Source organism: Anser anser (genome assembly GCF_964211835.1).
Source record: "Anser anser genome assembly, chromosome: 13".
NCBI classification, from domain to species: Eukaryota; Metazoa; Chordata; class Aves; order Anseriformes; family Anatidae; genus Anser; species Anser anser.
In genome coordinates, this window is record NC_139734.1 from 5,800,462 (window position 1) to 5,813,199 (window position 12,738).

Below are 12,738 nucleotides of genomic sequence, written 5' to 3' on the forward strand. Positions count from 1 at the left end.
GTTCACAGTAAAAAAAAAAAAAAAAAAAAAGCCAGTGCTCTACCTAAAACACAGTTAGCCACCTTCATGCTTCAACCATTTTGTGATCCAGAGATAGCTGGACCTGGCTACATCGTCCTTGCACTAATAATATTGCTGGTCTTGTGGTTTAGTGTTCCAGTGGCTAACTGCTACAAACCAGTTCCCTTTTCAGAGGCTGTACGATAACTCATGTTAAAAACACACAGAACTTCAGGAGGGGTTGAAGGTTTCTCTTGTTGGGGGTGATGGTTTAGGGGGAAGGGAGGGATGTCTGCCACGGACACCAAGGTGTGGGCTCTGGATTTATTTTTTTGTGGAGAGCCCAACGTCAGCCTTGTGGTTATCAAAACTTGTCATCTTTGGCTCAGTTACAATTTGGTACCAGACCAGTGCTCTGTGCTTCATGCTCGGCAGAATTGCCCTGAACAGGGGGAGTAGGGTGTTGCTCCCAGCCGTAAGCATATTTTACCTTTGAGTAGAAGCACAGAAAAATGTGAGCGTTGATTACTGCAGGGAACAACAATTTTCCTTCAGATTGATTTTTTTTTTTGTCCTCTTTGTTCAGCTTCTTTAAGTATGTTGCATAATTTTAAAGCAAACAGACTTGATCCTGAAATCTGTTGTTTTTTAGATATTTTTTTGTGGATAGGTTTTCAGCCTTCAAAAGGGAGAACAGAAGACTCACGCTGCTCAGTCTGTGCTAGTCGTGCTTGCCGCCTCCTTTTCCACACAACGTTTTCCTATGTAAAAGGCAGAGGCTCCACGTACATTATCACCTGAAGGCTGTACAGGAGAGGTTCGTGAGCAGGTAGCACCACCGAGCAGTGCTCCTGTCAGAGGTGGGCACTTCTGATCATCTAGACACCAGCAGCCTCCGAGCCAAGCCTCTTTTGAGAGTACGGGATGAAACCAGCAGTGATCAACCACAGTTCTGTGTTTTGGGGTGTGGGCTTTTGTCTGTAAGTATTTCACCCTCTTCTGAGCTGCTGCACACCTTCCTGCACTTAGGAGGGGCAGTGCTGGTCCTGGCTCAGCCCGTGCACATTGACATTCCTCACATCTCTGCTGCGTACTAGAGGCGTGAGTCTTTCTGAAGTCTTTTGAATTGTGAAATCCATCTGTTACTGAAGGTTAATTATTATAAGTGCTGTAGAGGCAAATCACGCTGATTCTGCCTGCCAGCAGCATTAGCCTGCAGGGATGTTGCTGGCTACTGCTCTGTGGTTGGTAGGACCAAGCAAAGACCCACAGTGTGGTGCTTTTCTGGCTCAGTTGTTTGGCTTTAGTCTCCCGTTCTCTCTGGAGTGGTGCTGGATATCCTACTCATTTATAAAATCACACAGCATTATGGATGGGAAATATTCAAACGTAAAATACTTCTAAGTAACCTCTTTTATCACAAGGGAGGAAGGTAAAACTCCTGAACTAGAACCTTATGGCTTTGAAATGAGATCAGAGTTTATATTTTGCAGGGCAGGCCAGCATCTAGAAGCTCCTACAGATCTTCAAGTCACTGCTGCTTACCGCTTTGCAGTCAGCTGTGCTGAGGCAAGTACAAAATATTCCAGTGTTAGCTACAGGCTATGGGCAGGCGCTTTTTGCATTTCAGTCGTCACTGCAAGCGTGGTGATCTGCAGTAACGGCAGCACGCGCCTGGGTCCTGATGGGATGTTTTCACATGTTGGGATCATTTATGGCAATATGCTTATTTCTGTTGCTAAACCTTGCCTTCACTGGAGGAGGTACAAGTTCTGCCACCAGCTTCGGGGTGCTGAGGTTTACCCGATGGTAATTGCCTTCCCTCGTGGCTGTGACAGCTGCCTGACAGCATTATGTTACAGAAAACAGTCCTTCAAGAAGTGACACATCCTATAACAACAAAAGTAGTGGACCCTCTAAATCCACCTACCCTCTCCTTCATATATCTTTCCTGTTCCCCACCCTGCCAATTTCCATTTTTCATCCGAATCTCAGACTGGTTTCTGACTCTTTACATCGTTTATTTATATTTGCCAAAGTTGAAAGCAAAAATGTTTAATATTTGCAGTGATTATGTGAGTGTGTGGTTTGTATTACTTTTTCAGGAAGTGCAAGTAAGGGGGGAGAGGATATTCTGCAAAACTCCTGCATCTGCCTCCCTATCTCCCTGATCAAATCCAGGATTTTTGCCTCTGCACTGACGGCTGTACACATGGAGGTCATTTTCAGGTTCAGTTTGGTCCCAATTTCTGGAGTAGAAAACACAACTGGGGATTCAGGGTGCCTTAACTTTGAACTACCAGGCTTTCCGATAAGAGAGGTGAATGTGAATCTAACTTTGAAATATCCTTTTCCCGTTTTTTTTATCTTCTAAAAAAAGCCTTCTGACATCCTTTGAGTGTTGTATAACTTGGGAAAGCTCTTGCTTTCCTGGGGACTTGACTGAGAGCTTCTGGTAGCTGCTGGAAACCTGAAATTTAACTGTATGCCTACAGTTACTTTAATGAGATTTGGAGGACAGCTTAACACGAGCAAATTATGTTAATGTAGTTATGTGTTGTTGCTTAATGACTATCTCACGCTATTAGCTATTTTGCTGTATAGTCCAATGTGGATGATATAGTTCTGCTGGTCGAAGGATATCTTTGGGGAGCGAATTAAAATGAAATTACGCATACTTGGACTCCTTTGCACAGGAGTAATTGCGTTCATGTGGTGCATTTTATTTACCAGCACTTAAAGTGGGTTTGCTATTCCCTGTTACAGAGAGGATATAATGAAAGGGATTTTCAAATTACTATTTTTTTATTTTTATTTTGCACAGGCCGGTGCTGCTCAACTCTTGCCCACAAACACTTGCTCGCATGTGGCTAGCCAACTTCGTTGCAGATAAGTAGGACTACACCACATCTTTTTCATGTAAACACTGATATAAATTTGTATAGAATTGGAGCCCTTAAGTGCTCCTATGACCACTGAAAGCCCTTGAGGATGCTGTGCAGAACGTGGTAAAAATTATAAGATGTCACGTGCTTTACTGTTCATAAATGTTTATTATCAATAGGCAGCTGGAAATGTTACATCTGAAAAGGTAGAAACACCTTGAATTTCAATAGGCTTACATTTTTGGGAAAAAATTAAATGCTTTATTTTTTTCAGTTTACAGTTAAGCTAAAAATACACATAAAATAAATATTTTTATTTATTTATATACATTTCATTTTTACATGTTATGCGAGGGAATGACGTGGAATCTGCACTACAGACAGAAAAGATGCAAGTAGAAAAGTACATAAAACTAAGCGTTTGTTTTTGCTTTTTGCTCTTCCCCCTTTTCGTCCTCCCCTTCCTCTAGGGGTGGCTACTACTGCTCAATGGGCAAATGCTGAGGTCCCCACTCTGTCTTTACATAAGCAAAATTCTCCAAACATCTGAAAGCTCTGTTGCCTGGAAAAAGCCATTAAGTTTTTGACGGAAAATAAGAGGAAAAAAAGCCTCACTTTTTTTTTTATCCCATGAAATGGCGTTTTAGAATATGATCCGGTGTGAAGCTGTTTCTGTGATAGCTTTTCTATGAAGATTTACTTTAATATTAAAACTGGATTGCTAAAAAAAGCCTGTTTGCAGTGTAAGCCCAATTCTCTAGGGCTTGCCATATAGAAAATAGAGTAGTTAAGCATCTGCTACCATCCTTTTGCTTCTCAAAGATCCCTAGCCCTCTAGTTCCCAGACCCACCTTATAAACACATTCAGTAGTTTTTAAATAAAACTGTACAATACCCCAAAAAATAGCTACACCAAAAAGTGCCCCCCTTGCTCAAAAACAACTATTTATAGTCAAAAGGCATTTCATTCTGTTGGCTAAAGGTATCACAGTGTTCTGTTAAGCTCGTGTGCCGAAAGGCCAGCTCCTGGATTGATCACCTCTCGGTCTAAGCACATCGTTTCTTCTGGCTTAGGAGTTACTGCTGATGGAAATGCTGTAAATGGGAGGGGAAGGAAATCCCCGAAAGAAACAAAAGAAACCATGCTGAAGGAGGACATGCTGGCCAGCAGGTGCTGTTTTCCATAGTTGGTGAGCCATCGACTGAGTAGGGTCTGTGTATGAAGAAAGAACTGCACGATCAACTTGGCTTTCAAAATTGCGGGTGGTTTGAGCTAGGTTGGGAGTTAGTGTTGGCTTTTTTTTTTTTTTGCACACCTTAAAAAAGCAGAGCAAGCAAAAGTGTTTCCCTGAAACATAGCACACTATCAAACATTTGGAAGTTAAGGATCAAATGCTTTTGCCTTTTACATGTACTTTTTTTTTTAGATAAAGCATGTTCTTCATTTTAAGCATCATTCTTTATCATCAACTTACTCTAGAGCAGTAGTTAGTTTGGGTGGAGGGAATTATGTGAAAATTGTATAAATGACTTGTTTGTACAAGTGTAATGGTCTGAAACAGGGAAAGTGGTACTGTGAAAACTCAATTCAGTTGAATTACAAAGGGTTTGAAAATACATTTAGGTGGCCAGCCCAGACTGCCCCACCGCACCCCCAGAAAATCCAGTGAGGGATTGATTTTATACTTGTTGGGCTTCAAATTACACATTCGCTGAAAACTGCAGATTATTTTGGTAACAGTTTATTTCAGATGCTACTCCAGCAAGTTGATTTGTTATTCACTGCAGTCTCACCGATTCCAATTAATTTTGTCTTTGTGTGAATGGAAGTTGCTGCTGCTGCTGGCTGCAGCCACCTGTGCTGCTGGGAGAGGAAGGGGCCCTTGGGGTGCACCCACCCCAAAGACAGCCCCAGAGAGCTTTTAGTAGGGTGACAGCTTTCCTTAATTCTAGGCAGCCTTCGTGATTTCGGTGGCTTTGCTTTTTTTTCCTTCTCCGTTCTGGTTTTTGTGGAGTTGTACCAGAGGTGGGAGGGCGATGCTGTTCCTTTGGAAAGGGGCCTCTGAGGCTGCACGCAGCTTTCTCGTGGACATCTCTGTGTTAGCACGCAGCAGACAGACTGGTTAAGGGAGAAGTCAGCCGAAAACTAAACCAAAATTGAACCTCTTCCTGGTAGACTTAAGTGTGTGAGATTTTGGCCTTTGGGAAAGGAAAATGGAAACTTCAAAGCAAGGCTGAGAAGTCCCAATGGAAGTGGGACCTGCAGTTACTGGCACAGAGCAGCTGGTGCTCCTGTAGCTTTCTGACTCTGCAGGATAGCCCAGGAGTAAGTCAGGTCTCTGCTTACAGTACTTGTACTTCTCCAAATGTCTGCTGGAGGTACCCTGCAACTGCTCCTGTTCCTGGAAGAGAGCTCAAAATGCAGGTCATGCCCTCACCATGCAAGTCTTAGAGCTCCTTTAACTCAAAGGAAAGACTCTTATCTAAGCAAGCACTAAAGAAAAAGCAACCATACCCAAGGAGAAATGAGGGTGAAGCCCTCACAGAGGCACAAGAGCCTCCTGGCTGCCCAGGGAGGCTTCTTGGTTGCCCGGGTGAGTGTCTGGGAGCTGCCTTATCCCGTGCCACAGGGCGAAGTGGGCAGGCGCTGGTTGCACCCCAGCCATGGCCTCCCTCACCTTGCGTGCCACACGCCTTCCTGTGACACCTCGTCACCTGCGTGACTTGCTGCCATTGCCAGCGATGGGATGAGACGCAAACACTGAAGAAAGAATGAAATTTTCCTATAGCCCAACTCTGGTATCCTTTTGTGTGCGTGTGCGTTAGTGCTGGGCTGGCTGTGGAACCTCCCCGTGCTTAGAAGTTTGCTGGGTTAACCAATCTTAGCCTACTCAAAAGGTAAGGTTTTACATTTATATATGAACGTATTTATTTAAATAATACTTACAGTGACTGTTTCTGTTAAAAATTTACACGTGCCGTTAGAAAAAGGATGAAACACAAATGCAGTAAGGTGAGGTGCGACACAAATCACACAAGCGAGGATGTCAGAGTTTAGGCTTACAAAGTATGCTGCTCCTGCTCTCTGTCTACTGCAGAAGTCCCCAAAATTCCCCTCGTGGGAAATCATGCTAGTTTTCTACATGGAAAACTATCGTAACGTACATAGCTAAATCCTAACCTGAATTAGTCATAAGAAAACAAAAGTACATACCACTGCTACGAGTATTAACTACTGACTGTATATAGCGCCTTTAAATTGAAGATCTGAAAGTGCTTATAAATAATGAACTAACCCCCCCGCGAGGTAGGTAAGTATTATTGTCCCTATTTTACAGATGGGGAAACTGAGGCATTAGAGAGGATAAGTGACTTGCCCAAGGTCACAGGTGAGGCAGTGGGAGAGCTGGGAACAGACCTCAGAAGTCTTCTTTTCTGATCCTGCGCTCTAACCACTGCACATGCTGCTTCTGTAGGGACCACTATACAAATAGCTGAGTATTTACATATACACTAGTACGTGATTAATATACAATTACCCAAATAATCTGCAGAGAGATGTCGCTTGATTCCTTACTTCTGAAAGAACTTTTTTGATCCCTGACCTCAGTACAAACACCTAGCTCTGTGTGGTGCTCTGTACCTGGATGTTGGTCTTAACTTTCTATTGGTGATGGTTTTTAGGTGTGATGCTTTAAAAAAACAGGTGAAAACGACACCAGGGATGGGAGGTGAGAAATAAACCTACTTCAAGAGCGGGAAACCTAAAGATAGGACAAGTGATCAAGCCTGGTATGATCCCAAATTCCTAGCATGTGTATGACTATCCTTGAAGCTTATCAAATGTATTTTCACAAAATATTTCAATTTCCTTCACCTGAATCTCCTGTTTAAGAGTAGTAATAACAGCAATAATAATTGACTAGTTGCTGTAAAGTCTGTTGCTACCAAAGGGGGTGCATAGGTGCAGTCAAACAGACTTGGCTTTTTGGGGATCAGTCTGACAGTTTTGGAAACTCCTGGACACATGCATAAATCACTTACTAACACAAATATTTGCATTAAATCCAAAAGTCAGCTGAGGCTGGCTCATAGCTGGGAGCTAGGAAGCATCTGAATCATGAAACAAATCCTGCAGGAGCCCCAGCCAAGCAGCCCCATGATGTACCTCTCGCGTTCAACATAACATTATCAAGGAATTATTGCAGACTGCTTGGTTCATTGTGCCATTACAATGTGGCAGTTCCTACCCCTGCCCTTTCTGGGCACGGCAGGGGAACGTGACTCACGCAGTTCGTACAGAAGGGATTTGCATTGCCCAGTGTAATTTTTACATTTTTGGGGGGCACTGCTGCAGAGTTAATTGCATTTCATTTTGAGATTTGTACCCGTTACCATAGGGCTGCAGTTGAATGGCACAATTTAGTCATAGCCAGTAGCAGCGTGCTTGCTCTCATGGAAAAATTAAAAGTACTTCCACTGTCCAAGGATATGAACCCTGCTTCTATGCCTGCTTTAAACCCAGCTGATGTAATCTGCATAACCATACTGGAGTTGTTTTCACTCCTATGTGCTAGAAGGTAACAAAGATGTGCTGCCCCGTGTCAAGCAGAGTCCTGAACTGCAACGTGCTTAGGTGAGGCATAAAATGATTCAAACCCTTCCCTTCATCCCCCTGTAGCAGCTCTTGCTAATGTTTGTGTTCCCAGAAATGTACAGAGGCTGGTTTATTAAACTGCAGGCTTTTATTGTGGGCTGCTTTGAGAATTGCCTTCAGTTGGTTCTAACTGCAGCTCTCACATATGGATGGATTTGCATCGTAAAAGAGAGGGTTGCTGGATTTCTTCTTGAAAGATCAGCAAATTGCTTCTGACCCTACGATTCTGCAAGTCTCTCTGTGTAGTGCCAAAGTCAGTTTGCTCAGCCTTACTTACAGGAAGAGGAGATGCAATTTTCAAATGCTGCTCTAACCCTGCAATTAGTATCAAAGCCTGAAATCTGTTGATACAAGAATGCTTTTCACTCTGTCTTAACTAGCATGTCTAGGGGCTTAAATATTTTGGGCTTTGTACTGCATGCTGGTAACAAGGCTGGCGTCGTTCATGAGCAAGGAGAACAGAAACACGTTTGAGTCTCTGCTTCTAGTTGCTCTTTTTTCTTGACACTGTGGCTGGCCATAGCCTCCATCTCGAGCTCTGCGTTCAGAGCTTCTCATGAGCCAGGGGTGTTAGTGTAGATTTTCCAGCCTTCATAAATGCTTTTTTCAAATGCAGTTCCCAGTGTACTGCGCACAAGAGGTGATCTTTTGGCACCTGCCCCTGGGCTATGCTCCAGCTCGTGTGACCTGTCCTGGGAACAGAGCCTTTAGCCTGGCTGCACGGACTCGTAAGGAAGCTTTGGGGTAAGGCAGGGCCATCTCTGAGCTCAGGACTTCTTTCTTCCAAGAAAGCTGACTGCTAACAGCTCTGAAGCAGCATCAGGTGCCAGTCATCTGCATTTCTTAGCAACAACACTGAAGAAAGTTCAGGTATCATGTTGTTAAAAAGCAGTGTCAACCGTTTTGCTCTTATTGTCTTCTCCCGTCTCATGCTCCTTAGGACAAAAATGCAGGGACATGGGTAATATCTGGACAGGGCCTAGCACGAATGTTGTAGGGGTGAAAAAAACATAAAAAGATACAGAAGGGTAGCATCTACTGCTGCACTGCTTTTTGGTGCACCTTAGAAAAGGAACTGCAGCAACTTTCCAGGGTGCCAGCTGCAGTCTGAGCTGCTACTGCTGAGCTTGCTTTTCAGAAATGCAGCTCACAGACCCAGGGAAGTGACTGCTGTACGCCAGGAGGATGGTTTTCTACCTAACAGCGTGACATTGACCAGAGAGGCAGCGAAAAAGGAATGCAGCAGTGGAAATAAAACCAGGGATTTCAAAACCCAAATGCTCAGGGGGGTGGGTGTAAGGGGAAGGCTTAGGGCTGGGTTTTGGTGCACCCTGTTAGTGATAGGAGAACCACTCTGAAGTTTCTCTTTCAAGCAGCCACAGCTGGCTTTGTGTCCATTCATCTATGTAGAAGTTGGTAGCAAGGCCAGGTGCTGGCTTCCACTGCCAGCCGAAGTGGGAGGTCATTCTGCTCCCTAGGAGGGGAATTTCTTAATAGCAATTAAGTAAATAAGCAAATCATCACATGTTCTACCTGGATGATCAAAGGTGTCTCTTATTCAGTAACAATTTACAATATGGATATAATGACCTGAAAAAAACACACCGCGTGAAAGAATCAGAGGTGGTATTGCTTAAAGAAAACAAAAAGCCAGTTATAACCTGAAACACTTTCTATAAAGATTGCAAATATGATTCTCAGCCTCCTGCTAAGCCACTGCTCACCAGCTGGTTGTGATGCCGAGGGGTATGAGCAGGATGCGGAACTGATGGCGTTGGATAGCAGCGATGATAACCCAGCGGTGCTGGGATGATGATGAGTGCACTGGAGAAATCCTCTACTCCGCCACCAGCGTGTCTGAATTATGTGGGATTTAAAGACTAAGCCTGCATCCGAAGGAGCCCCATAGTTTACAGTGACCTTATAAATAGTGAAACCTTCAGTATTTGTGAGTGTAAAAAAGTAAATTAAAAAAGGTGCAGATGGCTATAAAATAGGTTAACATAAGTAGTTTTACATTTTTTCTCTCCTGTGGACAGAAAGGAATTCATAATGCTGAATCAGGTGAGAGCAAACAATTACAAATAATTAGCTAAGTTTTCTAGCAGGTGTTAAGGTAGCCTTACTTATAGCCGAGTTGTTACATGATCCTCCTGCCCGTCTTTCCACTGGTTTATAAACAAGTCACAAGCCTCTCCCCATGAATCAAACACATCTTCTGATGAGTCTAAAAGTTTGGAGTTAGAGGAACAAATACTGGAAGCACAGTGAAGGGAGCTGGTACAAACCACAGGGCACTCCTTGCTCTGTCCTGTAAGTCTTGTGTTCCCACTGTAGTCTACCTCATTGAGGTTAATTTCACTTTTGGAACAATTCTCTTCTCTCTCTTTATCAATCTGAGAATATTTAATGTCTTTCCACATGTAGTGTGGCTGAATAATTCCATCTGAAATAGTGTACATGGGCTCTGAATTTGCTTCAGGGACGTGCCCATTCATTTTGGAGAACAGCAGGCCCAGTCTCTTAAAGGACTCCTTCTTGGAGCTGGAAAGCCTCTGAACTCTATTTCCATTTCGGATGAAGGAGCGCTTACTGATCCCATTGCTTTTTGGCTTCTCTTCCACCATATCAATCCCAGACATGGTTTTAATTAGAGCAGATACATTGAAGTCCTTCTTTTTGTTGGCTACATTGAAAGACACGCTCTTGGCTTTGGATTTTTCCCCAGCACTATCCTCGTTTGTTTCATCCTTTTGGGACACCTCTGTGCTGCTGGTAGAGTAACTTCTCCTCTGGGGCTTCCTGTTTCCCAGGAGATCAAGGACTTCGTAGCGAAAACTTGAGATGTCCTGTTTTAATTCCTAGGGCAAGAGGGAAAATGAGTGCCACTCAGCAGCATTACCTGTGACATGAAAGAACGATCATGTTCTCTTGGGAGAAATGTTAAGAGTTATGCAAATGGCTGACACCAAATCACACTTACAAGAATGCTACGTAAATCTTTATGATTTGGTGACATGAAAAAATTTATTGGTAAGCCTGAGAGTCGGAGAGCTTACAAGATCTTCGTCTTCAAGGGCTGTGAGACCAGCCTTTGTGACCACCCCCTTATCCCCTCTTCTTCCTGCTTGGGGTTGGGGGAAGCCTAAATAAGACATTTATAGAAGTGAAACTGTTGGAATTTAGAAATGTTGCAGGAATCTTTCAGTTGATAGGGCCAAATTTAAACATTCTCTGTATCCATTAACCTAGACTCGGCTTAGGATTAGGAATGTAATGCTGACTCAAAGCAGATACTTCATTCTTACCGTTTTTCAAAGCCATTGTCTACGTAAAATATTGTGCATTAAGACATGTTGAGACATTATGAGAAGACACCCGTATAAGGAATGTTCTTTGCTCAAAAGAAGACTGCATGCACATCACATACCTTCCCAGCTCCAGTAACAGTCATATTTCCACTGTTGGTCACAAAATATATTCCTAAGTTAGCGGGAACTCTGCAAGTGGCTACTGGAATTAGTGTAACACGATTGTTAAAAGAGTAGGAAGTTACCTTGAAATTTTCTTCAGTTAAACCTTCATTGGTTTTGGAAGTTCTGATCATTGCTGCAACATATCTTTTCACAAGATTTCTGATCACTTCCTGAAATATAAAACAACAGAAGTGATTCAGCTGCTGGCTCAGACCAAACTGTGTTCTTGCTGTACTTTACTGAGTTCTTACTGATGGCTCTCCTGACTCTGCTCTCTTTAAAAAAAAAAAAAAAAAAAAAACCAACCACTGTTAGAAACAGAACTTTCTTTCAAATAGAACAAACCTTTGCAGAGGCTTATTTACGTTTCGTCTTGAAAGCTCAGCTATTAAGTATAGTGAGCTGATTTGTTGTACTTGCTTTGCATACGTAAAAGTTGTCCAGAAAAAAAATTTAGATTATCTTAAATGTCTTCAAGCCATTTAAACCTCTTCATGCATTTTTTAATCTCAGATGCTGAAAGTCCTTCAAGATTACCAGTCTCACCTGTATATGCTGTGTATCTTGATGGGCTAAGCTTGTCACTTTAAGATTTTTTTCTTTAAATATTGGAAAGTCCATGATGGTGTGTTACCAACAAATAACCTGAAGAACAAACAGCCAGGACTCTACAGGGCAATGCATGTTCACGTTAGCCCACATCTGCCAGCTGTGCCAGTTCTATAATGGGAGGTTAAAAATTCCTTGCAGAGCTGCTGCAGCATCTGTGGACAGCGCTGGAAGTACAGTCACGCCTTTGGTGACTGTTCCCCAGCATTACCTGGGCTGTTTGTTACAACTTAGATGAGATCCATTTTGCTCTGCATTTGTGTACCTCCTTGCTGGCTTTGCATAAGCAGGCTTGGACTGTTACCTGTTATCTGACACACAGAGGTTGACCTCTGTATACAGAAAAGACTACCCCAAACCTTCCCTGCATTTTCCCCCATAAATGGAGACAAGAAGTCTGAATAACCCAAAGCTTTAACCTGTGCTCCTCACCAAGGTTTTACTGGGAGGTGCTTTAAGAGATCCCACTCTCGGTACCTGTGAGCTGTGCTGTAAAGTCAGAAGGTACCAAATGTCTGTTATCAAAAGTGACTAAGTATGTTAAGTGTCAACTCCACGTACAAAGACTCTTCAGAAAACAGAAGATGTCCTACGTAAGACAAATTATTTATGGCTTTTGACAGTATTGTCTGACGTACCACCTAACATTCAGGAGATATTTTTTTGTCCTTCCAGCACGCTGGCATAATCACATTGAATTCAAATACTGAAGCTGGTGTTTTTAATACCGCTTCATCCTTTTGTAGGTTGAATTTAATGAACACTTGATGACAAGCAAGCTGAGAATGAACAGAAACAGCAAAATTCAACAAAGGAACAATTCCTCCTTCCTGAGCTGTCCAAAACTGAAGGAAATCTCAACTGCTGTTTGAGTTAGGATTAGTGATGTCTTGCAGAAAAAAAGCAGTAGAGAAGCAATTTGAGAGTATGTAAAAATGCTGCAAAAACAGTTTTAATCAGGACGACATGGCAGTCTGATCCCTCTGAAGTCAATGGTGTGATGTTGCCTTGACTTCGGCAACCGGAGAGATACCTGGCAAATTTGCTGTTTTCAGAGCAGGTGAAAGGCTAGGAGTGATTTACTAAAACACCCCACCTCTATCGAGGAAAT

At 42.9% G+C, this 12,738-nt stretch overlaps 1 protein-coding gene across 3 annotated transcripts in view; it reads right to left on the reverse strand.

Moving 5' to 3' along the window:
* Positions 1–3,033: 3,033 nt before the first annotated feature.
* TRPC5 (transient receptor potential cation channel subfamily C member 5) overlaps positions 3,034–12,738 on the reverse strand; it is a 99,871-nt gene continuing 90,166 nt past the window's right edge. For all 3 annotated transcript variants that reach the window (XM_083797343.1, XM_083797345.1, XM_083797344.1), the window contains exons 10-11: positions 11,099–11,188; positions 3,034–10,403 (exon numbers count right to left, since the gene is read on the reverse strand). In XM_083797343.1, coding sequence (XP_083653469.1) covers positions 9,669–10,403; positions 11,099–11,188 — 825 coding nt within the window. In that variant the 3' untranslated portion in view covers positions 3,034–9,668. The remainder of the gene's footprint in view (positions 10,404–11,098; positions 11,189–12,738) is intronic.